The 24,417-nt window shown below is 40.9% G+C and overlaps 4 protein-coding genes across 4 annotated transcripts; 2 read left to right on the forward strand and 2 right to left on the reverse strand.

The window, feature by feature from the left end:
• Nucleotides 1-4,836: 4,836 nt before the first annotated feature.
• On the reverse strand, nt 4,837-10,734 carry RB195_026531 (uncharacterized protein; the record flags this gene model as incomplete). Its single annotated transcript, XM_064177006.1, has 6 exons — nt 4,837-5,148; nt 8,269-8,330; nt 8,390-8,407; nt 8,448-8,474; nt 8,987-9,085; nt 10,680-10,734. 6 exons carry the CDS (start codon nt 10,732-10,734, stop codon nt 4,837-4,839), a joined length of 573 nt encoding a protein of 190 aa, XP_064071010.1.
• Nucleotides 10,735-17,841: 7,107 nt separating this feature from the next.
• RB195_026532 (uncharacterized protein) lies at nt 17,842-18,201 on the reverse strand (the record flags this gene model as incomplete). Its single annotated transcript, XM_064177007.1, has 1 exon — nt 17,842-18,201. One exon carries the CDS (start codon nt 18,199-18,201, stop codon nt 17,842-17,844), a length of 360 nt encoding a protein of 119 aa, XP_064071011.1.
• Nucleotides 18,202-18,629: 428 nt separating this feature from the next.
• On the forward strand, nt 18,630-19,421 carry RB195_026533 (uncharacterized protein; the record flags this gene model as incomplete). Its single annotated transcript, XM_064177008.1, has 1 exon — nt 18,630-19,421. The coding sequence occupies one exon, from the start codon at nt 18,630-18,632 to the stop codon at nt 19,419-19,421; it is 792 nt and encodes a 263-aa protein (XP_064071012.1).
• Nucleotides 19,422-19,525: 104 nt separating this feature from the next.
• RB195_026534 (uncharacterized protein) lies at nt 19,526-20,263 on the forward strand (the record flags this gene model as incomplete). The annotated part of the gene is made up of 1 exon (XM_064177009.1): nt 19,526-20,263. The coding sequence occupies one exon, from the start codon at nt 19,526-19,528 to the stop codon at nt 20,261-20,263; it is 738 nt and encodes a 245-aa protein (XP_064071013.1).
• Between the last annotated feature and the right edge of the window lie 4,154 nt (nt 20,264-24,417).

Below are 24,417 nucleotides of genomic sequence, written 5' to 3' on the forward strand. Positions count from 1 at the left end.
TGCGACGGGTCCATGGGCGTCAGATTGGCGCGTCGGCGCCAGATACCTATAGAAGGGGGTGTGACGGGTCCACCGGTACCAGATAATTATAGAAGGGGGTGTGACGGGTACACCGATGCCAGATACCTATAGAAAGGGGTGCGACGGTTCCACCGGCGTCAGATTGGTGCGCAATAACTTCGTGTGCATGACGCAAAAGATAGATGGTTGCAGCCGTTTCATAGCCGTGGCCACTGGGCGCTTTGTTCTTCACCTTTATGACTCCTCCGCGTGCTTATTTCCTTCTTCGTTGGCTTCAAGTTTGTATCATGCCGTTTTCAGAAAGTGGAAACACGCATGCAAACGGCTGCTTAAATAGTAGCAAGATGTTTTTGTGAGCTGACGTGGAACGTTATCTTTATCAGTAGGATTATGTCTTTCACGTCATTTTATGCCAAAACATCATTCTTTGATGACTGTTTATAGAAAACAGGAGGAAAACCCATATTTCGCGCGATATTTTTGAACTTTGTCTAGAATATATTGGTATGGAGTGTTTGAAGCTGAAGTTCGAATGTTCTCCAAATGTAGAACTGACGTGTTGAGAAAGAAGACTATGAAATCTTTCACTTTTAGTTATAATATAAAAAGGAAGAAAGATTGTTGGAGATGCATAAGTCCAATTTCACAGAAAATGCCACTACTGTTAGTTCTCGTTGATTAGTGAAGGGGAGAGAAGCGAACACCAGAGAAGGTGTTCGCTTCGGTTATAGAGACTGGTTATATAATAACGGGCTTATGCAGTAACGAAGTCACGATCCGTCACGAAATTCAGTAGGGCAGTGAGGCGGTATCCAGCGGTAATTGGGTTGAACGGCCTCCCACTGGTTTGTTGCGGTGCAGTAGTGTCGCGCAATAACTCCAGATGAGTTTATCGAAGAGTGAAGGAGACGTTGTGAACCGTTTTTTTTTGCCGTGGTTTTGTGTTTGATCCAATGTACTCCAACATATAAATTTACCGCGTGCTTCTCCGATCAGGTATTACTAACGGGTTACGTGACCTGACATAGAACCTTATTATTATCAGTCCGATAAGAATGCAAATTAAATTCTACAGAAAATGTCACTACCTTCAATTCCCATTGACCAATGAAGGCGTGCGTAGTAAACACCACAAAAAACATTGATTATCTCTTGAAACAAAGTTATTGCACTTTCGGAGAAAAAAATAAACAAGATGTACCTCGTGGAAGCAACTTTAGCCCTTTATTAGCGGACATCACCCTAGCTAATACGAAATTAATTTGTTATTCAAATATTATAGAAGAAAAAGCAATATCTTTATACATTATGAAGTTACGGATGGTTTATTTATAACTCATATCTACTACAGAAACTATTTCATTCAGGAGGAACTACTGATCAAATACTAAGAGATATTTACAACGGTTCTCTGAAAATTAAAAGAAAAAAATAAAAAAGAAAGAAAGAAAAAACGAAAGAAAAAAGGAAGAATAGAAGAGGAAGAAAGAACTTAAAGAAACTCATCCTAATCATTATTGTGGTTTTTTATGTCTTGTTATACTTAATTGCAATAAAATTTCAACTAAATCGAACTAAACTTCAACTAAACTATGATAAGAATGGTAAATTCGATTTCCAAATTACTGTACTGTCGCATGATAATTACGCTATTTTACAACAGCTAGGGTAGCTATTAGGTTTCGGATATAAACGAGACTTTCGACTCAAACTTTCAAACATCACAAAATTTTTTATAACAAGTCTTTATTCCAAACAATATTTTCCACAACTATCAACAACGCTTCGCCATCGATCATGCAGATTGTGGATGCCGTCCTCAAAGAATTTGGTTGGCTGTGAGTCGAAGTATGATGCGACCCAAGATCGGACTTCGTCGATATTGTTGAACTTTTTCTCCGAAAATCCGTGATGCATCGATCAAACTAGATGGTAGTCCGAAGGAGCCAAGTCCGGACTATACGGCGGATGCGGCAAAACTTCCCAGCCTAACTCTTCGATTTTTTGCCGCACCAATTTGTCTTCCCGATTGTATGTAAATGCTAGTCAATTGTCGAATTCGAATATCCGAACTCTAGGGCAAGTTTTCTTGTGGTTTGTGTCGAATTAGACTCGATCGCCTTCTTCAGTAATTCGCCGTCTACCACTTGAGGACGACGTCGGTGTTCTTCGTCTTCTAAGCTCTCATTTCCATTTTCAAAGCGTTGAAACCATTTGTAGCATTGACTTCGCGAAATCACATCTTTAATAAAATATAAATAAATAAATAAATAAATTTTTATTTTTATGAAACAAAAAATTTTTATGAAATAAAAAAATATTGCAGATATCAAAAACAAACAAAAAAGGAAGTAAAATGTACAGGAAAACGCCAGGAACAAAATGGAGCCAAAACTGCCCAAACTGCTGTTTGAAGTTCGTAAAGTTTCGAAAGTCTCGTTTATCCGTACAACCTAATACTATCTTTACAGAAACCTTCAGGATTTCTTTTAGAATTTTCGATGCTTGCTCTAACTTAGAATATTTTGCCTATAGAAGTTACGGAAAATCAAAAACAACTTCTCAGCACTGTTCCTAGAATTTCATTTGTGCAAGTATTCTCAAGTGTTTGTATAGAAATAAAGCTACTAGATATAAATGTGGGCTAGTGAACAGCATTCTGTTGTTCGATAAATTCGTTCGAGATAACTAATAAACGGATGTTATAAAATTTTAACTTTTGATCTATTCTATTTTGATCTATCTATTATTATACCCCAGTGCAATTCGAATTTGCCCTAGTAGATTTGGCTGCATAAGCACTTTCACTGATTATCACAAAAAATAAACCCATGACGTTAGAGTCTTCTCTCAAGTGTGGCCTATTTTTGTTTTTATGACATGCTTCCATCGTTCTTCGAATTGTTAGGGCGGACTCCACTGATTTTTAGTATTACCCGATTGTCCTGCACTCCGTGCTTGTGTGAGAGATGGAGAGAGCATCAAATTTCTCCAAAGGACTTTATGAAGATGCAGTACCTCCAATATCGCGTGGAGAGCAGTCGCTAACGGCATTGATCTAATGGTGCTTGTTGGAAGTTATTACGTGTCTGTTCCACCTCATTTCACTTTCCTTTGAAAATGCAGCTGGATCTCTAATCTGCGATCAGTTATGTAAAACAGAACTCTGAATCTCCTCTTTCTTTTGTTTGAAACGGAACACCGCTTGCATTCAATGATGCTGATCGCATTTTCCACTTGCTTGCATAGTGCCCAGCTTTCTGGAGCGTAGATTAAGGTGGCAAATGGTGTGAAAGAATTCAGCGCGGATTAGGTTGTTCCTATTTTTCTTTACCCATCCTCGGCGATCCTGTACGCTCCTCAAACCGTTCTTTTCATTCTGTTCAGCTTAAAATCTATGCAGTTCTTCATCTTAATTTTAAGACCTAAATATATGCAGCTACTGAATTCGAACATATTCGTTTTTTAAACGTGAGTAAGGCACAGGAGACACATTACTTTTTCATAAATTACACTTAATTTTGTAGATTCAATTGAAGACCGATCTATACGTTAGTTTCTTCAAATTTGTCTAGCATTCGCATCCGCTTGGCGGATGCTCGTATTTCCAGAACGATGTCATCAGCGAAGCGGAGATGATGTAGTGTGGTGTGACCATGAGCTTGTGCTCATATGTTATCTCATTTTAATCATAGCATTACGTGTTCGAAAGTAGCACTGAACATTTTGGATCATTCTTTCCTCACGAATGGTGAGTTTTTGTAGTGGTGAAATTCTAGCTGTGAAGTTACTAGCTATATTAGTTGCCATAATTTTCGGAGTAGCTGTATTTGGCGAGTGGAGACACCTTTGTTGTCCCAAGGCGAATCCTCTTCGGAACTATGTTTGCTCACTTCGCTGTCCATTCAATACTTTTTCAATGCTGTTAAGAACGGTCTACAAAAAGACTGTCTTGGTGGTGCTTCTTTGCCTAGAAACCTCGTAACAGTTAATTGGTATACTGACGACCAAAGGCTTAGTAGTATGTCGTAATTCGAAGAGGAGAAACTCTGGAATAACACCCGATAAAAACTCAAATGAAGAAGTGGCAAGTGGGCATGGCTGTCGAAAAGATCTGAGTAGAAGTAGGTGACAATTTTTTTCCATTGCAATACACGTCGGTGATGGTTTGTAATTTTGGGTTTCGGGGGACTGTCATGTTTGCTTGCAACTGACGATGTAATCATGGCCACGGCGCTTTTTTCGCTTCTGCTGCTTCAGTCTACTTTGTGCTGTTCCCTCCGTAAAATGTTCTTTTATCGTCTCTACTCAAAGCTTCGCGAGTTCGTATTCGTGTTCGCCGTCTGGTATTAGCTGCGTCTTCTGCAGCTCCACGCTAACGTGTTGGCTCTAGAGTTTCCGGAGACACGCGTCTCTTGTTGGTTTTGGAACTCCTCGCATATCTCGTACAGTCGTGGAGATGTTCTACAAGGCGATCTATACGTCGTCGATGTTGTCCATGGCGGTAGACTCTAAAAAGCCTACAAGCGAAGCGAAGAGGTCCCAGTTGATGGTGGTTCAGGGACTTCGCGTTGTAAACTTCGTGGCCTTCTCTCCCCTCCTCGTGAAAGCAAATCTTTCCCGAAAAATGCGATGGTCAGATTCTTGTAAAACTTTGTTGCAACAGCGACACCCGTCAAGCGAAACCTTCTACCGATGGTGATATGGCCACCTTATTATGGTTCCCTCCATCGGGTGACTCCCACGTCCAACTTTCATGGATGATTTTTGTAACCATGTCAACTGCTACTGCTTATTCCGTTGTAGCCCGTAGGTTCAGATATCAAGTTCTTCAGGCGTTCTTCTGGGGTCACTTTTTCCATTGAAATCGCCGGCTATTGCCTTGTAGAGTTCGTAATTTTCTCTCTGGAAATCCTCCAGATCCATATACATAGAAAGCTTCCCCTTCTTATTTGATTGATGGTTGATGTTGGAGCGTAAGCGTTGAAGATAGTCGATGTTGGTATTGATCCACATCTTCTCCTCCCCAAATGTCCGATTTGGGTCATCAACTGTTCGAGAGCGTCGATATTCATTGTCATACTCGTGTTGATGAGGATGCCAACTCCACCAATTTCCTCTAGTGTCCTGTGTTCTCAAACAGTTTTTCTCCAGTGTCAGCATTCAATGAGTTGTCGTCTCGTTCCAGTCAGCCCGATGACTCAATCATTCTAGCTTGCATCATCAGATCTTTAATGACAGCTTCCTATGCAAGCATACGTGCATTGTAAGTACATCACATCACATACATCGCCGTCCTAATCTTTTCCCGATTCGGTAGCCTAAATGACTCCTGCAATCCCGACCTTCCTGGCGTTATTGTCCAAAACTGTGGTGTAACAGCGAAGTCAATCAACCGAAGCCTTCTACTGACAACTTCATCAGTTTGCTATCTCCTGTCTATCCATCAGGCGACTCGCACGTTCGGCGCCTAGACAGGGGTTTTTGGAGCTGAGAGTTCCAACAGTTTCAACCCTCAAGATAAACTCGGAAAGCTTTTGGTCCTGCTCACCTCATTGTAGGCCGTGAATCCCGACATGAAAACTCTCAGGCGAAAGGTTTGATCTTGTAAAAGATATGGGCTTTTGGAAGTTCTCAAGTTCTCTAGGTCTATAAATAAAGATCTCATGACTTGATGTTGCAGCATAAGCAGTGAAATTGATGAAACTTTCTGTTGAATCGCACTTTCTTGCTGTAGACGTCCTATTCGCCCCGCACTTGTTCGAGAAAATGGATGTTCCTAGCCATTTTTGAGTTGGCGAGAACACCAACCTCACCAACGTTGACCTAATCCTCCTCCAATCCAGTGGCCTAGATGATCCCTTCAATTCCGCCCTTTGCGGCGATGCACCAGGCGCTCCTCTCGTGGCTGATGCTAATAGACAAAGTCCCCCACTACAAAATCTTCCACCAATAAAAATTGTAAAAGTGCTGAAATTCGTCAATAGTGCTACATCTTTAGTGGAACTCGCTATTTCTTTCCGCCTATATGCTTGGCTCCTCTTGTGAGCTGTTTCCAGTGACTTTAAAGGCATCACCCCACGAATCTGAGAAGGTACGGATTTCAGGTGGAGTATTCGTATACGGGATAGTACATTATAGAGAGGGATGTGATTCCGTCCACTTATTCCTAGTTGCCGTAAAAAACAGTCCGGAAGATGCAGAGCGTGCACAAGGTTGGCGCGCTCCAACTAAACTCATTGTAGAAATTAGCGCGCCGGATCGCTCGAAGACGTATCGTCTGGGCCGTTTTTTGTGGCAACGAGGGAAAAATGGACGGAATCACCTTTCTCTCCATAATCTACGATCCCGCATACGAGTACTCCACTTGAAATCCGTACCACTTCTAATTCGTGAGCTGATGCCTTTAAGTGATAGCATAAAAGGATGAAGCCACTGGCGTATCAATCCACTAGGGATGCGCCAACGCGTTTTATTGTAATTCGTAATCAAGAGGTCTTGGATTGCGTGTTGGCCTATCCATTGACTTGCGGAGGCCAGCCGATGGTCAAGTCAATGTTTTTATCCTCCCAGACAAGGCACCAACCTATCCACCCCGAAAGGATGAAAGGCTTGGTTAGCACTAGAGCGGTTTCGAACCATCGCCCTGCGACGACAGCGGGTTCACACATCACGAAAATATGAAATTTCTTCTTCGAGTTTTAGGAATTTTATGCAGAGCAAAACTATCATGATATATAATAACAGGCTTATTCTGTCACGTGTGTGTGTTTTTGTCTGTGTGTCACGAAAATACTCCATAATTATGCAAAACTGCACCGATGAGGTGCCGAACCATGTCCATGCACCTGATAGGCGAGCACTCTACCTTTTCACTATTGTCGAAAATTAAATGGCTATGTATGTTTTCTTTGATCAAGCAGTTAGTTTCTCTCATATTGTAGTGAGGGTCAACAAACTTTTATGTGAATGTATACTTCCAAATTTGCAAACTACCATGCTATATAATAACGGGCTTATTCTGTTACGTGCGTCTGTGTATGTGTTTGTCTCAGTCAAGAAATTATAAAAAGACAGGGAATACTATGTGGTCGGTTAGATGCGCTGGAGCCTCAAGGCGGTAAAATTGGGTGAGACGAGTACTATGGCGTCGAATTCGTGCCCCGGAGCCAGATAGCTGTAAAATGGAGTGGGATAGGTCCAGCGGGGATGAAATGCCAAAGTTCTATTTTTTCCACTTTTCACCCTTTTCCTCCCAGACTGGTAGTTGTTGGACGTGCATCAACAATGTTTCCTGGACCAGAGCATCAGTTTTCATTATTCTGTGATTTTGGAGAGGTTGTGAATGAGTCGCAGTCAAATGCGCTCACACACATACACATTCTGACAATAATAGTAAAAACATGCACAAGTTTGTAAATAGAGACTTAGCCCGTTATGAAATTGCTGTAATGACACGCAACAATGAAACAGATCTTCACAGTAGTGCAGATTCGTAGGAGATTGTTGGGAAATGGGTTTTTTGCCTTTCCTGAACTGGTCTCCGCGTGTTTTTCCGGTGAGGTCTTAGTGCAAAATGTCGTACTCGTAGCATGTGTTAATTATTCATCGAAGAAGGATCAATAGTCAGTAAAAGTAAAATAATCAAAGATACGCTGAATAACACCTCTTTAATGATGTTAATAGACGCCACAAAAGGTCACGTTTTCGTTTTATTTGTGGTCTTGTGGCGTTGTGTTCGTTCCATCAGTAGACGGAAAATTCTCCGGCGTTCTTTCGTATACTCATCCTGATTGACGAGATTGATGATTGCATGGATAAACATGGTATTTCTTAGCTGCTCATAAATCATTTCACACCTATTGGACCTATATGTTTTGTATTAGTATAAAAAGACAACCTAACAGCCTTTCGGCTTATCGACCATTTCTGTGACAAACATGTCAGTTTAGGAAAACCAAAAAGTTTTTTCACAGTGAAAATCAGAATTTTGGTAAGCACGCGCACAGCGATTGAGTATGCGTTGAAATGGAGAATGTACAGGGAGCATCTTGACGTACACTATGCTGTATGCTAACGCATTTTGTGGAAGTCCTAGCGAGTAATTCAAGGAGTAAAAATGTGTCATTGCTTTGTATATGTAAACACACCAGGTTCTCATATTTGAAATGCTGTGTGAAGAGTGTGGAACACAGTTCATTATTTACTTTTGTGTTTAGTTAAATAAGATCTACATCTATCTACAACCACTTGTCTCGAACGGCAAAGCGAAACCAGTAAAGCGGATCCAGAATCTTTCGTTGAATATTCTGCAATTATATGAGTCATTGTATGGAACTGTATTCTCTGTTTCTCAGCTATTGCTCACCAAACTCGATTGAGATAGCTGTTGAGAAGGATGTTGCGCATTCGAGCCCTTCCAGCACCTCTCTTCTCTGCTGAGACTTTGTAGTCTGAAACAAAACAGATGAAATCTGCTATAAATTTTGGCTATTTTTTAACAAGACTGGTATCACAGTTCACTGCTCTAACGTGCCAACTTACTCGCCTCCGTCAGAGCTTGTAAAAAATGATCAGATGAGATTATCCTCTCAATCTCCCGTCGTCTAGCGGGAAATGTCGCAAGCGACAGAGAAAGGGAGCAAAATCGACGACTATTGGACGGTTAATTAGCCTTAAATGTTGCCGACCAGGATGACAGGACGTTTTGGGGAATCTTGCTTTGCTTCACTTTCCTGTCTCTGATGAAGCAAGCGGAAACGTCATCCAAATAAAATGTCACACCAATCCTGGTTACGAATGCAAGACACCACATATCATTAAGGAGTTATTGGCAGCTGAATATGGATACATGATAAAAGCACTTCCTATTTTTCACTACAAACTGACATAGTCATAAGGTAACAGTTCAGTGTATTGCACATAGTATACTAGGGTAGCTTGTAAAACAATTGTAATGACTTACTAGGTAAGCAGTACTCGAGATTCAGCCGGTAAACGATTGTTTCGACGCAGCTCGTGTCACCCTGACACGCGGAAAGCACTTCACATCCAATGAGAATCCCTGGAACAGAATCATCATCGGATATCAGCAGATGTCTTGTCATTCTTTTTGCCATAACCTCCGCATTGTGTGGGTTCACTAGCTGGAAGAGCATAGTGATTTTCTCAAATTCGCCGAACCGCACAGTTTCGAATAATCTGTTCTTACTTTTGTGGTACTCATTTTGTCGTTCACGTAAATTAAGTATCGTAATATTGTTTGAAGGTGTGGGTTTCGCTGAAGATAGAATTTTGTAGTAGTTTTAACATGCTTACAATGAACTATGCAGGACTGCCCATTCGTAAACATTCTTGCGTATAAATTGTTAAGTCGTTTTACCTGTTGTTTTGTGAAACGTCTTAAAGCCTGGTGCATTCGCGGCTGCGGGGCGGCGAAGCGGGCGTTCGCAAAGATTGGTGCTGCTGGCAATAACACCTTCGATCGCCGGCACTGACCAGAAAGAAAAGCATCTTCTTACTTTTCACTTTTTATTATCATTATTATTATTATTTTCTCAATCGTCATTTTTTATCCCGAAAAGCGCTGACAAATTAATCAAACATGACACAGTTTTATGATCGAGAATTTACATCCGAAGGTGAGCTCTACTCTCGGTAGACATCATAATATCAAGTTTTTATTACATCTTCTAGGTAAGTCGCATTATTATGGATCCTGTGCTGTGGTCAGGGTCTTGCAGGGTGAAGATACACGACTATCTCGAATACGATCCCTTCCCCTCTTCTTCTTTTCCTTCTTCTCCGTCGTCGTCGTCTTTTCTTTCCAACGTTCTGCGACAGTTCTCGGTTGCAACCAATTCAATATATTAGAAATTTCATGTGGTTCGATAAAGAAGTATTAGACCAGAAATAAAAGGGTAATGATAAAGTCGGTAGCCAACAGAAGCGAAGGAAAAAGCAAGTAGTATGGAAAAAGCATATTTGCTGAAATGTTGTTAAATGGTGTTATTGATATATCTTCATTTTATCTTATTCTAGTTTTATTCTAAAATCTACGAAATATCTTTAAATAACTGATTAAAGTGCATAATACGGCAAAAAAGAGAAGGGTCAAGTTCATTGGTCGACTTACAGAGGAACGACGAAAAAAACAAACTAAAAGATCTTCAATTTGTTTCTACGATATAGGACGACTCCGGTTCAACACCCCACTGAGCCAAATTTTTTGCAAAACAGTTGAAAAATGTGAACCACTTATTAAAGAAGAATTTAATTATGCGTAGTTTTCAGCAGCTCAAAAATGGATACAACAGAATTTAAGGACCAAAAAACCTTAAATCCTGTGCTCATTGCCAGGTCTGAAAGATCATGAATAATTTCGTGATAAGAGGACCGAAGAAAATGTTTCAGACAGTTTTTCAGAGAAGAAGGTCTAAGAAACAGTCACATCGCTGTTCTTTCTATCTCTTAATTTTTTTTTTGAATTAAGATGGAACAAAGATAAGAAAAATGCCATTTTTCCCATCCTTTACTTCCTGTCTCAGACCATAGTCATCCGCTTTGTCTTTAACATTTGTGTGGTGTGGAAACACAAACAAACCCAGAAGAACAATTGACGAAGTTCTCCTGTGATGAATATTTTAGTTAAGACTCACCTTGAGGGTTGACATTGACAAGAAGGAATGTCGAAAGAACAAGTGCCGCCAGCATATTTTATATTGTGAACCTGCAACGAAAGAGAAGATTAGTAAATGGAATTGACAGGACGGGTGGAGTAAATAAAGACAAATGCGCGAACAAATAAAAACAATCGCTGAGATTGAGCTCTTTTTTCAATTAACGTCAAGCACAGACGTGAGATCATAATCACCAAACGGGAGCTGGCTTCGCCACAGCACAGAAAAAGGCTAGTGAGACGAGGGCAAAAGCCTCAGAGGATGTCGAAAAGAGCGAGAACTTTTACGAATTCGTGTTCGCGACTATGAGAAGGATGGAGGATATCTTGAAGTTATTTGCGCTGAGAATGTCAGGAGAGACTAAGTTAACATCCTACTGAATACTAATCAGCTTGTAAAAACAATTCACACAAGAAAACAATTTGGGCAGGCTTTTAATTTTAATCGTGCGGAATAAATTTTTTGATTTCTTTAACGAAACTGCTGGGCACCAATCATAGCAGCCAGGGTGAGAATAAACACTTTTTTAGTTAACGTCAAGCAAGGAATACAATTTTTGAGACTTTCATCCTCCTCTAACATGTTCAAGAAATACATCATACGTTTGCCTTCCTGAACACAAATCTACTCCCAAGGTTAAATTTGTTGGACTTGTAAACGTGATACAGTTCAACTTTTTCTATATATTTTACAAATGCTATCCATACTATCTTATTTTTTTACATGCGCATACTCTCTACAATTTCCTACCTGCTTGGTCACACATTTATGATAATCCGTTTTGGTATTCACTGTGCCTGTCCATCACCTGATCCTTTTCGTGATAAGTTTGCAATTCTCGTGTACTAGAACCTGGGGGACCGAGTTCAAAGAACAGCTCATTTGAGGTCGGTGAAAGAACTGAACAATTTGCTTCAAAAAATGCTTAACGAAACGAGTGGTAGTCTGATGCGAGGTCCTGAGGATATTGTTGAAGGTAAACCATTTCAGAACCGAAGCCCTCACGTTTCGGCTAGGTCGGCTAGTGGTTCTGGTACTAGAATTGGAGGCATGGTTATCTCAAGGTCTTCTCGAGCTTTCCGAGATTTTTTTCTCCTACTGAAGTATAAATACCACTTTGATAAACCCTGCCTCTTGATGTGACGTAGAAAACACCTGCTGCGAAATGAGATTTGTGGAAATGAAAGCATGTTTTACGACAAATAACCGATATGGTAGAGACATATGAAATTTTACGAAAAACAAGTTCTACATGGGATCACACTTTGTCGTGCAAAAAATAAACGCCAGCATGTCTCCACGATATCCTTCAGAAAATCTGATCAGCGCTGGCGAAGCCCCGGTGACGGATAGATGTTCATCCATCGTGAGCGATTGGTTTCGGTCACCACCTTGGTTACCGACCTCGACTGAGTCTCCCGGTAGCCCGGAGCGTGTAGGTGAACCCAAATGGTTAGCTTAGCAAAGAATGTGCAACCATTTTGCTTCGTGGCAAAATGCGCCGAAGGATTGCGCAAGCTGTAACGCTTCGCTGAAATGGCTAGCCGGCAGACCTGCAGTATGGTGCTGCTTCAATACGTAGAAGATCACCAGACGACGCTTTGGATCAATTAGCATAAGGACGGCAAAGACGTATCTCATGTATCCTCGACAACGAAGCTTCTAGCCCTTACGTATATCTCCGGGAGAAATGGCTGGCTTTAGTTTTCGATTTCCAATTTTTTGAATCTTACGCTTTTTTAGGACAATTAGAAGACATTGAGCGGAACCATGTTCTTATTCGTAATCTTCGCCTCGAATTCTAGTTTTTTTTTTTAAAGTAAGGTTCGCACACTACGTCAATTTCGTTTTACGTAGGCTTTGAGCTTTCGGTATCACTTACAGACTCACATGCATGTCGTAAAAAATAAGTAGACATCCTATTACATACAGCGCGAATACATACATGACAATACGATATGCATGTGAGTCTCTAAGTGATACTGAAAACTTAAAGGCCGGGTAAAGCGAAACTGACGTAGTGTGCGAGCCCGACTAGAAAAACTAGAGTTCGGAGCGTAGATTACAGATATGAGCGTGGTCCCGCTCAATTTCTTTTAATCGTCCTAGAAAGGCGTGGGATCCGCTTTACTTTCTACAAGGTGCGTTAGAACTGTAATCCTCGTACACGCATTCACACGAGTAAGTTGTTGAGGAGACCTGACTGATTCTCGAGATTCTGGATGCCGCGCGTGCTGGCGCTTTCCTACTTACACCTCGTAGAAAGGAACGCCGGTTCCTATGCCGTTTTTTTAAAAGACGATCAATGAAAATTGACCGAGCGACGCGAAATTCGTTATCTACACCATAAGTTCCATGTTTTCCAAGATGTTTCCACATAATGTCAGTTTTTTTGATACCCTGCCTCTAATTCAGTTAGATGCCCAGAGGGTTGTAAATGAAAGTACAAACGGCAAAAATTCAAAAAGTAAATGTGTTGAACCGTATTTCGATAGAGCCTCAAAAACGCCACAGAAGAGGTTGAGTTAATGTTAAAAGTTATGAAAAAAACCAGGAAGTATGTTGTGGGCTCCCAAAAACTTGTAATTTTGATTACACAGAACTTTTGTAAAGTCCATTTGGCAAGAGCAGATGCAAAAGCAAAGATATCTCCAATGGATGCGGTTCATGATAGAATGAAAAACTGCTAAGATCCAAGGTTTTTCAAGGTACAGAGCTTGTGGTAGAAATTCATTTCATGTGCACAGTATATTGGTTACAACAGGAGGTTGAGTTAATGTTAAAAACACCAACAATAACATAGTATTCTGTGTGATGACCCATAGACACGAAGTTAGCTGTATTGAATTTATGAGGTTACAGATTTTATATTAAGTGAATAAAAATCGTTACGAGGAGATGAAAAGTGAAAGAAGTCGGTTGCACGGACTCCTGTAATAGGTCCGCTAGTGGTTCTCGTACTAGAATTGGAGTCATGGTTATCTCAAGGTCTTCTCGAGCTTTTCGTGATTTTGTTTCTCCCAGTGAAGTATAAATTCCATTTTGATAAACACTGCCTCTTGACGTGACGTAGAATACACCTGTTTCGAAATGAGATTTGTGGAAATGGAAGCATGTTTTACGACAGAGACATGAAATTTTGCGAAGAAAAAGGGTCTATAGCATCAATTTTCTCGGAATCTTAATACCACTATCTAGGTCATTTATCAGTAAAAAGAATTCCAAGTAAATGACAAAATGACATTTCGCGGTTACGTAGTTTTGAAAGAGATGCGGGATTTATATCGCGAAAGAACGAGAACAACAGCCTCAACCCAAAGGCAAACACAACGCAAGCATCAGAAATTTTGAATGAATTCCATTCCATGAATTCCAAGTTTAGCCAGTAACGACTTAACACCTCCGAGGAAGCTGTAGACGTTCGGGATTTATGTTGCGGTTGGATCTGTTTGGGTTACTGGAAAGCGGAAATGTGACAGTCGTTCAAGATTTTTTTTTTTTTGAGAAAGAGATAGCACGCTAAAAACAGTCTTGTAAAAGTAAGTAGATAGGAGACATATGTGCTATCGGATCAGCAAGACAAACTCCAAAAAAGAGCGAAACAACATGAAAAAAATCTTTATCACTCTCAGAGGAACAGGTCCGTCAAGATATGCAGTGCAGTCACTTATAACAAAGGAATAGAACTGGATGGTATAGATAAATCTTTCTGAGATGATGTGGCACGTTCTATGTCAATTCAAAATCGTAGAGTTTGAATTGCGTATGTGGCCTATAACTTGCACATTCTCGTAGCAAGTTAATGCTCCTATCCTGGCTGAGAAACCTGCTAAAAAGAAACCCGGCTTTGCTTTGAATACGTTGCGGAAGTTTTAATCACTGTTTCAACCCGCTTCGTCACTATTAATACTGAAAAAAGCCATTAAACCCACAATTTCATTAGTAGAATTTCTTGTTTTACGGCAACATTCACTCTGCAATATATGGAAATGAAATTGATTGAAAATTAATTGACTAAAAAAATTAAAACAAAGTCAAACAAAACATGTCCCGTCAGTATTAGCGTTTATTATGAAGGAATTTTGAGAGGCACGCTAGATTGGTTTTCAAAAAACCCTGCAAGACTAAAATGCTATCCAGAAACGTAGCGCAGCAGGTTATCCAGTTTAGGTCAAGTCTTACAGTTACTAATGCTTCTAATTTTATTTGAGCTCCAATAAACCACAACCTAAGGAGGAGCAACCTTTCTCAAAATACTGATTAGAACAAATAAATTTCAAGCCTCCAGTAAACTTATTGATGTGAAGGATTTGCAATAGTCGAGTGATATGATGGAAGAGAAGCAAGACGTATTACTGCCTCGCCAGCGGCGCAGTAGATTATTGGCACCTTGATAGCAACAGAATACGATGCGTGAACCTCATACCTTATTTATCATGGGGTAAAAGGGAACATCGAGAACTTCCTCGAGTACCACTTTTAGCTCCACCATTAGTGCTGTGGTTATTGCCGAAAAACAAATTTCTGGAAGGGCTCGCGAAGCTGAAGGAGTTTATAGATGCATAGAATGCCGGGAAATGGAATCCCTCCATGAGAACAACGGAAGTGCTCATTCATCAGGAAAGAATCATTCGTTTAACTTGATTTCTCAGGAAATATGTTCGCAGGAATCAGATTTACATATAACAAGAGATAGTAGAAAATTGTTGAGAACAAATTTCTGAACTATGAAAATGGGGCAGAAATGATAAAAATGAACACATGACTTTTGGTTACTGCACTTGTCACTCTTTAGACATTACAGACAAAACACGTCTTACAAGATCCTACACTCCTTTTCCCTATTATTTTCTTCTGAGCTCCAGACTCCTCGTCAACAGTTTACACATTTGCGACTGCATCATCGGTGAACGACTTCATTAACAATTCAAACTAGCCGTTGCTGACTTCGGGAGCACGATTGATATTAGCGGAAACGCATAAATTTACGTTGTTAACGACCTCGAAGGTATCTGATGTGTAGTCACTTTGCATGCACCTGATGCCAGCCTTTCAGGGAATGCACCGGGCATGGTAATTGATCAAAGGAGCGTTTGCTTGACGGGCAGAAATGGATGGCTGCTATTACAGAACATAGAGAGTGTGATGTGCTTTGAATGCATCACACTCTCTATGCTATGTAATAGCTGCCGACCGTTTATGAAAGGGGTTATGGTAATCTCCATAGTTGATTACTTCTCAATGGTAGATTAAAAGTAACCAGTACACTGCTTTTATAAACCGAGCCGATACCACAGTCACTCAACGTTGCTCCTGAATTCATCAAATGATGAATATTTGAAAAAGGTAAAACACTACCAGATAACTCTAACCGAGCGGTTCTCAAGAGTAATTTCCATGGAAATTTTTAAACGTTTCTTCCTGGAGTCGAAAACTGGCTATGCACTTTCACACTACTTCAACGTACGACAATAGCTGATTCGATGCGAACAACCTCAGCTGGGCCGGGCCTTACGTATTCGCAGTCGATGAACTGCTTGAGCGACCGATATGCGTTTTGTTCGATTCCCATCGTCAAAACATATGACCATTATTCTTTCACTTTCACGGAGAGACTGCTTGGCATATAAAGAGATCTCCGCAGTAACCTTCTGCGTTTTGTTGACCTTCAGAGAAAAAAAACCTTTATATAATTTATCCGAGACTGTGGTCACCTTTGTTATCAATTAATGTTGAAGAAAAAGGCATGACTACGTGTAAAATGAGAGAGGAATCTCCTTCCCTCCTATTTGTAAAATATTTGCATATTCTCTCCAATTGTACAAAATAGTAGCTCACGTGGCAGCACAGCAAGAGAGAAAGAGAGAAAGTTGGCGAGTCGAGGTACCTCCAAAAATTTGTTAAATTATGAAAGCTGCGGCCACTGCACCTCCTGTAACTATGTTTGTTCTGGTGTTCGTCGAACGATTCATTAGCTTTCATTTACGGGAACAAGCATAGCGAAGAAATCTAAACATCTGCTGATTACGGGTTATTCATCTAACTGTCTGCAATTGTTTTGTGCGAAAAACAAAAATAGAAAACTGATCATGAATCAAATTTCATAGTATTAAAAGTTACAAAAAACACTCTCAAGTCTCCTATGAAGAATCGGAAATTCGATTTTTTTGTCTTTTACATTTTTTCTTGCTGTTGACGGCCTCAGCTTTCATGTGTCCTTAGGCGGTCCACCAGGCCGACTCAGTTCCAGAATTCCAAGGAAGAATTGATGAACTAGTGAAGAATCCACCAAATTACTACGTTTCCAATGTTTCATGCGGCGACAACTCTGTTAAAGAGTGACGGAAGGAATAGTCTAGATGCTGCAGTTGGGTCGTTCCAGCACGTAGGACAACATTACGTGCGGTAAAGATTTTCCTAACATTTCATCTACCAACGTTAAATGAGGTCCACTAACAAGTAGAACCTTATATGTACCATTCAGAAATCCATCTGCTGCACAGGAACATCGTTTGGTCTAGTTCAGGTTTATATTTTCTTCAATCTGGAGGATGTTATCGGAACGATGCCATCAGCGAAACGACGATGATGTAACTGCCGGTCATTAATCTCCACAGTCATTTCATCTCATTCCAATGCCCGTACTACGTTTTCTAGTGTGGCATTGAGTTTTTTGGATGAGATTGTATCATTCTGCCTGTTCTGTTTCACGTCGATTGCGAAGTTGCTGCAGAATTGGGAGATTTTAGGATTGAATTCATTATAAAGACCTTTACGTATTGAGTAGAGACGTCTCGGATGCCCAAGCCCATGATTGCATCTGTTTCAGTTGACTCGTATGCCTTCTCTTCGAAGAAAGTGAGACACCCTCGCATCTTGCATTCTTGCTGCGTTTCTGTGTTCTGGGATGGTGTGCGTGTAGAATCATGTCATGTTCTTTCTAAAATCCTGCTTGTCCCATGACTGTCGCTAACCATGGTTCTTTCAGTCATTAATTTTTAAGAGGTGTGGGTAAAGATTATCTGTAAGCCCTTTAGATGGTAAGAGCTGATCATGTTAGGAACGAGCTAAGTTAGACTCTTCACCGTTTTGATGGGGTGTCGGTGAGGCAGGACCTCTAGGATGACATGACATTCTTCCCTTAGATTATGAGTATGCAACTGGATAGTCTGTCGAAGAGCTCTGAATAAAATACGGGGCCTTTTCCTTCCTTATTGCGATTGGATGTACTCCGACAGACGTGAATATCCTTTCTCATCCTTGCATCTTTAGCAAATAGTGCTGCTTTTCTCTCTTTGTGGTAAACTTTGCCGCTTCCCCGTAAAGCGTCGGCAGCTTCTATTCCCTGCAGCTGGCGCGGCTCCTCGCCGTCGTCTTCGTTCGAGCTTTTCCGGAGCCCCTCCTCTCTTGATGGTTTTAAAACTCTTGACTTTTCGTTGTCGTTGTCGTGTCCATTGCGTTGTCTTCTTAGCACCCGGCTAATAAATCCAAGTCGTCCCATTATGGTCCTGTCACATTACAAACTCATCTCAAGTTGTTGTTTGGTGATAATCCTTCCTAACTTTTCCGTACTTTTGCAAATATTTTTCAAAAACCACTATGGTAACTTTCGGTGAATGTGGAATAGTGACTCTCAGAAAACCTTTGAGGATGGTTGAAATTCCCTTCCTTGGGAAAAAGTGACCTATGAAATCGTATATGTATTCTCTTCTTCTATTCTCTTCTATACTGCTAAGATTCACCACCGTCTTGGCAAAATGTCGCTAGGTGGCTCCCTGATCCATATAGGGTGGGCGACGACCTGTAGTGAAGGCTAAACTCGCCGTGATATGGCTGCTTAGTTTGGGGAAAAGTCTTTTTGCCACTCCAGCATATACACTGCCTCAGTACCCTGCACACTGGGTCCTGCCGTCTTAGACGTCGGACGGTATGGCGACCGGTGAGAGGCGATCAAATCTCAGGTTGCTCAGGACGTCACTGATTCTGGACCAAGGCGACACACGCACGACTCGCCATGGAGACTGTCTCAGACTGTGTACTTACAACGCGAGAATAGTATCCACGGACGCTGACCTGCATGCCCTTCTCGGAGCTGCAGAGCGTACTAAATTTCACATTATTGCTCTGCAGAAGAGCAAGTGCGGAAGGAGCGACGTACGACAGATAAATGACAGAACACTCGTCATTCGTGGAGAGAAGATTCCGTCGCGAAATTTAGGCGGTGTTGGTTTTGTTGTGCACCCATCTGTCATCCATCCTGTTGATCCTCACGAGATCCTGTCACCTTGTCTAGTCATTCTTCGCCTCCGCCCTCTGCGCCAAAAATCCACTAGTATCATCAACTGCTACTCACCAACATCAGCAGCTGATGAATCCGAATTGGACGCGTTTAACGCGGAGCTGAAGGAAGCAATCCGAAAAGAGATGTCCTTCTACAAATTCGCTGTCGGAGACTTCGACACAAAACTAAGAAAGGCTACAGAAAAGGAATACAAGATTGGAAGATTTGGACCAGGGGATAGGAACGAAAATAGCAATCGTCTCGCCGGGCTGTTGTCCGCCGCTCGCCTCTTTCATGGGAACTATCTTTTCATGAAAAAAGGTCGATGCACCACGAAGATACAACTTTTCCATCGTTCCCTCAACATACCCATTGGAAAGGGACACGACAATGCGATGCTATATCGCCGAAGCTGTTCACGGCTGCATTACAATGGATAATGAAATCACTTTCCGGGGAAGAAAGGGGCATACGTGTAGATGGAAGAACCTTCGTTTCGCGGACGATCTCGTTCTCTTCAAGCAGTACCAATGAAGCAGAAACGATGCTCAACGACTTGAAAGAAGCAGAGAAGAGAATAGGACTGCGAATAAACAAAAAGAAGACACAGTTAATGAAGAACGCCTACTGCGAGGATGGAGCAGTACAACTTGAAGGCTCCCAAATCGTGGAAACTTCGTCATACGTATACCTCGGACGTTCTATGAACATGGAAAACGACTTGAGGAAAGAACTGAATAGAAGAATGAGAGCAGCATGGGCAGCATTCGCAGCCGTCAGGGGAGCTATGGACCAACTGACGGACCAAGATCTTCGTGCCCATCTGTTCGACTCGACAGTCCTTCCAGCGCTCTGTTACGCAGCGGAGACGTGGGCAAACACCGCTGCCACGTTTAGGAAGCTGATTGCTACCCCCAGAGCTCTTGATAGATGTCTTCTGAAGTTTAGTCGGCGCACACAACACCTGGCCGGTCTTCGCAACTCCGACTTAAGAGGAATGTCCCGTCTTCGCGATCCAGCGGAATATATATCGAAAGCAAAGCATATCATGAGAAGAATCGACGATAGATGGACTAAAAGAGCGCTAGAGTGGATTTCAAGAGATGCTAAACGTCTTCGAGGGAGACCACCAACGAGATGGGGTGACGGGTTCGCTACACGGATAGACCAGCTGAGAGCTCAACTGGATACGGCTCAAGGACCTCGTCAAAGTCACTCACGAAACTTGAGAACATGTTGGATGACAATAGCAAGGGAACGAAACGAGTGGAAGAGATGCTAGGTCCCGCACATCCAGTGAAGACGGGTCATCTAAGTAAATAAGTTTTCTTCTATAAATCTTGCAACACGATTCATAAAAAAAGTCAAACACAGGTGAAGACATGAATAACTCGCTAAGAAGTCTTCGACTGGACTACTTGATTTGTATCTTATAATCAAAAAGCCTTTTCCTTTTACGATTTTTCTTGAGCGTGAGCACATCGCCATCACAGTTCATAGCATTGAACTTATTAGAGCTGGCCAATATTTAAACAAACGTAAAGTCAGAAATGTGGTGTTGGCGCACACAATACAGAAAGTAAAATAAAACATGAAAGTAAAAAATTAACAAAAAATAAATAGAACTTGAAGCCAGCGATGCGCTAATCTATAATCTGACGATGACGGGGTGAGGGATAAAAGCTAGAGATTGGATTGTAGATTGCCTGATCAAGGAGGTTCCGTTCATCTTTCCCTAACCGTCCTAAAAAAAACGGCGTGAGAAACACTTTATTTTCTGCGAAGAACGTTAGAGCGCACCTCTATGTATACTTTCTGGCCCCCTTAGCAACCATTCATTGGTTTCACTTGAATAGGCAGTCGAGGAGAACTTGACTTTCAACCGCAGCGCAACTGGATGCGGCGCGTGTGTAAGGGTGGTGCGTTACAGTTGAAATCGTCGCGTAAAAAGGAGTCTTTCACGTCGTTATTTTCACAGTGATTATGGAGCCCCTGATCCCGCAATCTGTAACCCCATCTCTAGCTTTTCCAGCTTTTTCTCGTCAAATTCTTTGTCTGCTCTTTTTAAAGTGAAATTTACAGGTATCGTCACTGGATAGTGACTCTTCACTACATCCAAGAATGCAATTCAGAGCCATTATTACTAATATCATTATACATGAAAAAAACGATATAGTTCAGCAAGTTGGTAAAGTAAATAGCATCGGTAATGGGTAACTAATGAATCATACATAGACCTCATTTTTTTGACGAGTTGATTCCCGAAGAGTTTGTAGAGGTGCGCATCTTTCGCCACCATTTATATAAACTGACTCTTTCTTTTCCCAGGAGCTGGAGGCTCTTACTTTCAGTCTTCTTTTCTTTAAGAACTGGGTGTTTGTGAACAATTTTACTTTTGCATATGGTGATTCGAACGAAGAAGTTAGTCGAATAAGCTTTAATAATGACGCAGGGAAAACAGACACTTTAATGTGAGAGAAAAAAAGGCCAGCAGCCACAAAATGAAGCACGTTGTCCCCATCAATTTGAAATTAGAACATAAATTTGGGCTGAAAGTAGCATGTGAACAAGTTCCACCGAATGGAATATTTGAATTCGCAAGCAGGAGAATGCTGATGAGCCACTAAAAAAACTGAATTCATGGTTAATAGTCATTAAATCCATTTGCAACAAATACATTTCCTGAAAATGTCACTGTCGGAAGATACCAGACGGTTCCTCGTTCTTTGAGTGAGGGGCAACGAAAATGAAATTTTCAGTGATACCCTGCACAAAATATGACATTCCTTCTCAAGAGTTTGGCACAAATTCCCGAATCCATTCATTTAGTTTGAGAACTTCACTAATAATGAAACTCCGATGAGGCATTGAAATCGAGTGCGTTTTTGAATTTGTAGTTCGCAGTGCAACGACAAAAACAACGACAGAAATAACTTTTACCAAGGGTTCTGGAAATTTCTAATCTGCAATCACCACACTCATAAAGAATAATTTGAAATAATTCGAAAAATAATTTGAAGAAAGGAAAGAAGAAGCTGTACGACACGATCTGTAAAAGACCTTTCAAGTTTTTTGCAGGGAAAAGAACAAACGAGCATGTATCACTGTTAAAACCACAAGCGTTTTAATTCCCTCCTTCATATGTGTCGGGAAAGGGCCTGCTGTATTCTCATGACGAAGTTCCAAGAGCAGTAGCGAGGCACTGGTGTCTGCAGATAGTAGATAAGCCGTCAGTGTTTCAACGAAAGTGAGGTGCCATGGATGCAGGAATGTTGGACTTTGCACAGTCTTTGCACGACTATCCTTAGTGCAGGATCACCCACTATTAGTCGTCTAATGATTTCTTAGCTTTTAATTGAAGTCTACTAATTGATTAGAATTCTGACATTTTGGGAAAGTGTGGAAATCGATATTTCTGCAAAAGAAACTCGAAGTGAAACGATTGTGCGAGGTGGACGACAAGCGTTTCGTCCATGGTTGTATAGCTCTGGAACAGCAGGTGTAGGTGATAAGAAGCTTGAGAGAATAAATCACTAATGGGATTAATTTTCCCAGGCCCTGACGAAGGCGAAAACGCCAAAACGTTAGCTGTTAATGAATATCAATACCAATCTTGGCCACAGCTCAAGCAAATCAATAAAAAAGCTCTGGAACAATTCCTGCAATTCTGCTGCATTTAGCTATTAGCACTATTTTACTAGCATGGAAAGCTAGAGGAATGAAAGTGCAGCTAAAGACATTCTTCTTATCCATTTTAGAGAGAAACCCTTTCATTCAGGAACTTCTCTATTTATCTCTGTTTATGGAGATGTTGGGCGTGGAATGTGGAAAACCTCTTTGGAGCGGCTAAGGCAGAAGGAATTCTTATTTTCATAACTGTATGACTAGCGATAGAATTAATTAATTAATTATTAATTAATTATAATTACAATTACTATGCTAAAGAATCAGTGGTATATAATCAGCAAAAATTTTTTTTAGAAATTTTTAGACAAATATTCGTCACATTGCTGCAAAGGCAAACCAATTTTAATCTATAAAAGTAAAGTAGAAACAAGATTATGAAAAAGAATGAAGTGAAGAGAATAGTCCCAATATTTTGCTTGTTTGCACAAAAGCCCATCTAAAGAATAGAATAGTTTTTTTCAAACTCATTAAATTTAGGAAAGTGTTAGCAAACAGATGTTAGTAACTTAAAGCCAGAACAAACAGCTGCACGAATAAAACGAAAGCTAAGGATGAAGCCTTGCTGTGTATTCGGAGCCAGAAGAAAATTCAGCCATGGAGTGTTCCGGAGAACTAAAATGAAAGTACGACTGCTCTGTGCATTTGTAGCCATCGGCGAAGGAATGTGTCGGAAGCAAAACGCAAAGGTGATGGTCGTTCGCAGTATGGCATGAAATATGCATAATGTACATGCATGTATGATGTTATATTAAGTATTCCTTTTGAACAAGGTCTAAGCTACACTACTATCATGCAAAATGGCTATTGAATAATTAAGGATGATAAAATGACCAGCGTGTGAGCAGGAGCAACGTAAACCAATGTTAGCAGCAAAGATATGTAAGTTCTTCTAGTAAACCTATGAAAGGAGCTTACAGAGGAAATTATGAAAGAAGTTTGGCAAATGTGCCTAAATTTGTGTTTTTTTTTATTTTTTAATTTTAATTTATGCCTAATTTAACATTGTATATACTCAAGAATTATCTTCTCAACTGCAATCCTCGTTGAATCTTTGTGGCTTGGCTAAAGATGATGATGAGGGGATAAGAGTTCAAGGACGTGCTGGAGCTCAGCACTCCTTGACTCATTTTCAAAATTCCACTAAATATTTCGAGATACGGTCACGAACTGTCGCTCCTGAACGTCCTTAAGCCAGCATGCCACAAAACCAATTATGTTAAGACCTCTGCACGAAAAGATAGGATTAGGGGCATCATTCACAACTGTGACCGTGCCCAATCCCCCTTAATTGTTCTGAAAAATGGCATTGTCGATAGACTTCAAACGTACTCATATCCTGAAGCCTCGGCATACTTCTGTCTATGCTTTCTGATAGTGCACCTACGAGGTTTTTAGAGGGAACCATCATTTTTTTTTCAGATGGTTCAGATGCCTAAATGGAGGCTGATTTGAAAAAGTCCACGTATATCGTAGTAGTAAAAACGGAAGCCATATACATTGCAATTGGTCCTATTCGGAGTTCACCCGATGTGCGGCGGCTGTGTGTGGATCACGAACAATGCAGATGATTTGTTCTTTCTACAAACGCAATATCAGGCAGTTATAGGCCATACAGGGTTGCACCAACACTCAATCGTTGGTACACTGACCAGTGGCAAGTGCGTGCTAGCAGCCACCGCGCATGCGGTGGAACTCTACGTGAAACTGATTCCAATGTGTATGGCTTCCGTTTTCACTATCTTAAAAGAT

This window comes from Necator americanus (genome assembly GCF_031761385.1).
Source record: "Necator americanus strain Aroian chromosome Unknown Necator_2022.05.29.01.07, whole genome shotgun sequence".
Lineage (NCBI taxonomy): Eukaryota > Metazoa > Nematoda > Chromadorea > Rhabditida > Ancylostomatidae > Necator > Necator americanus.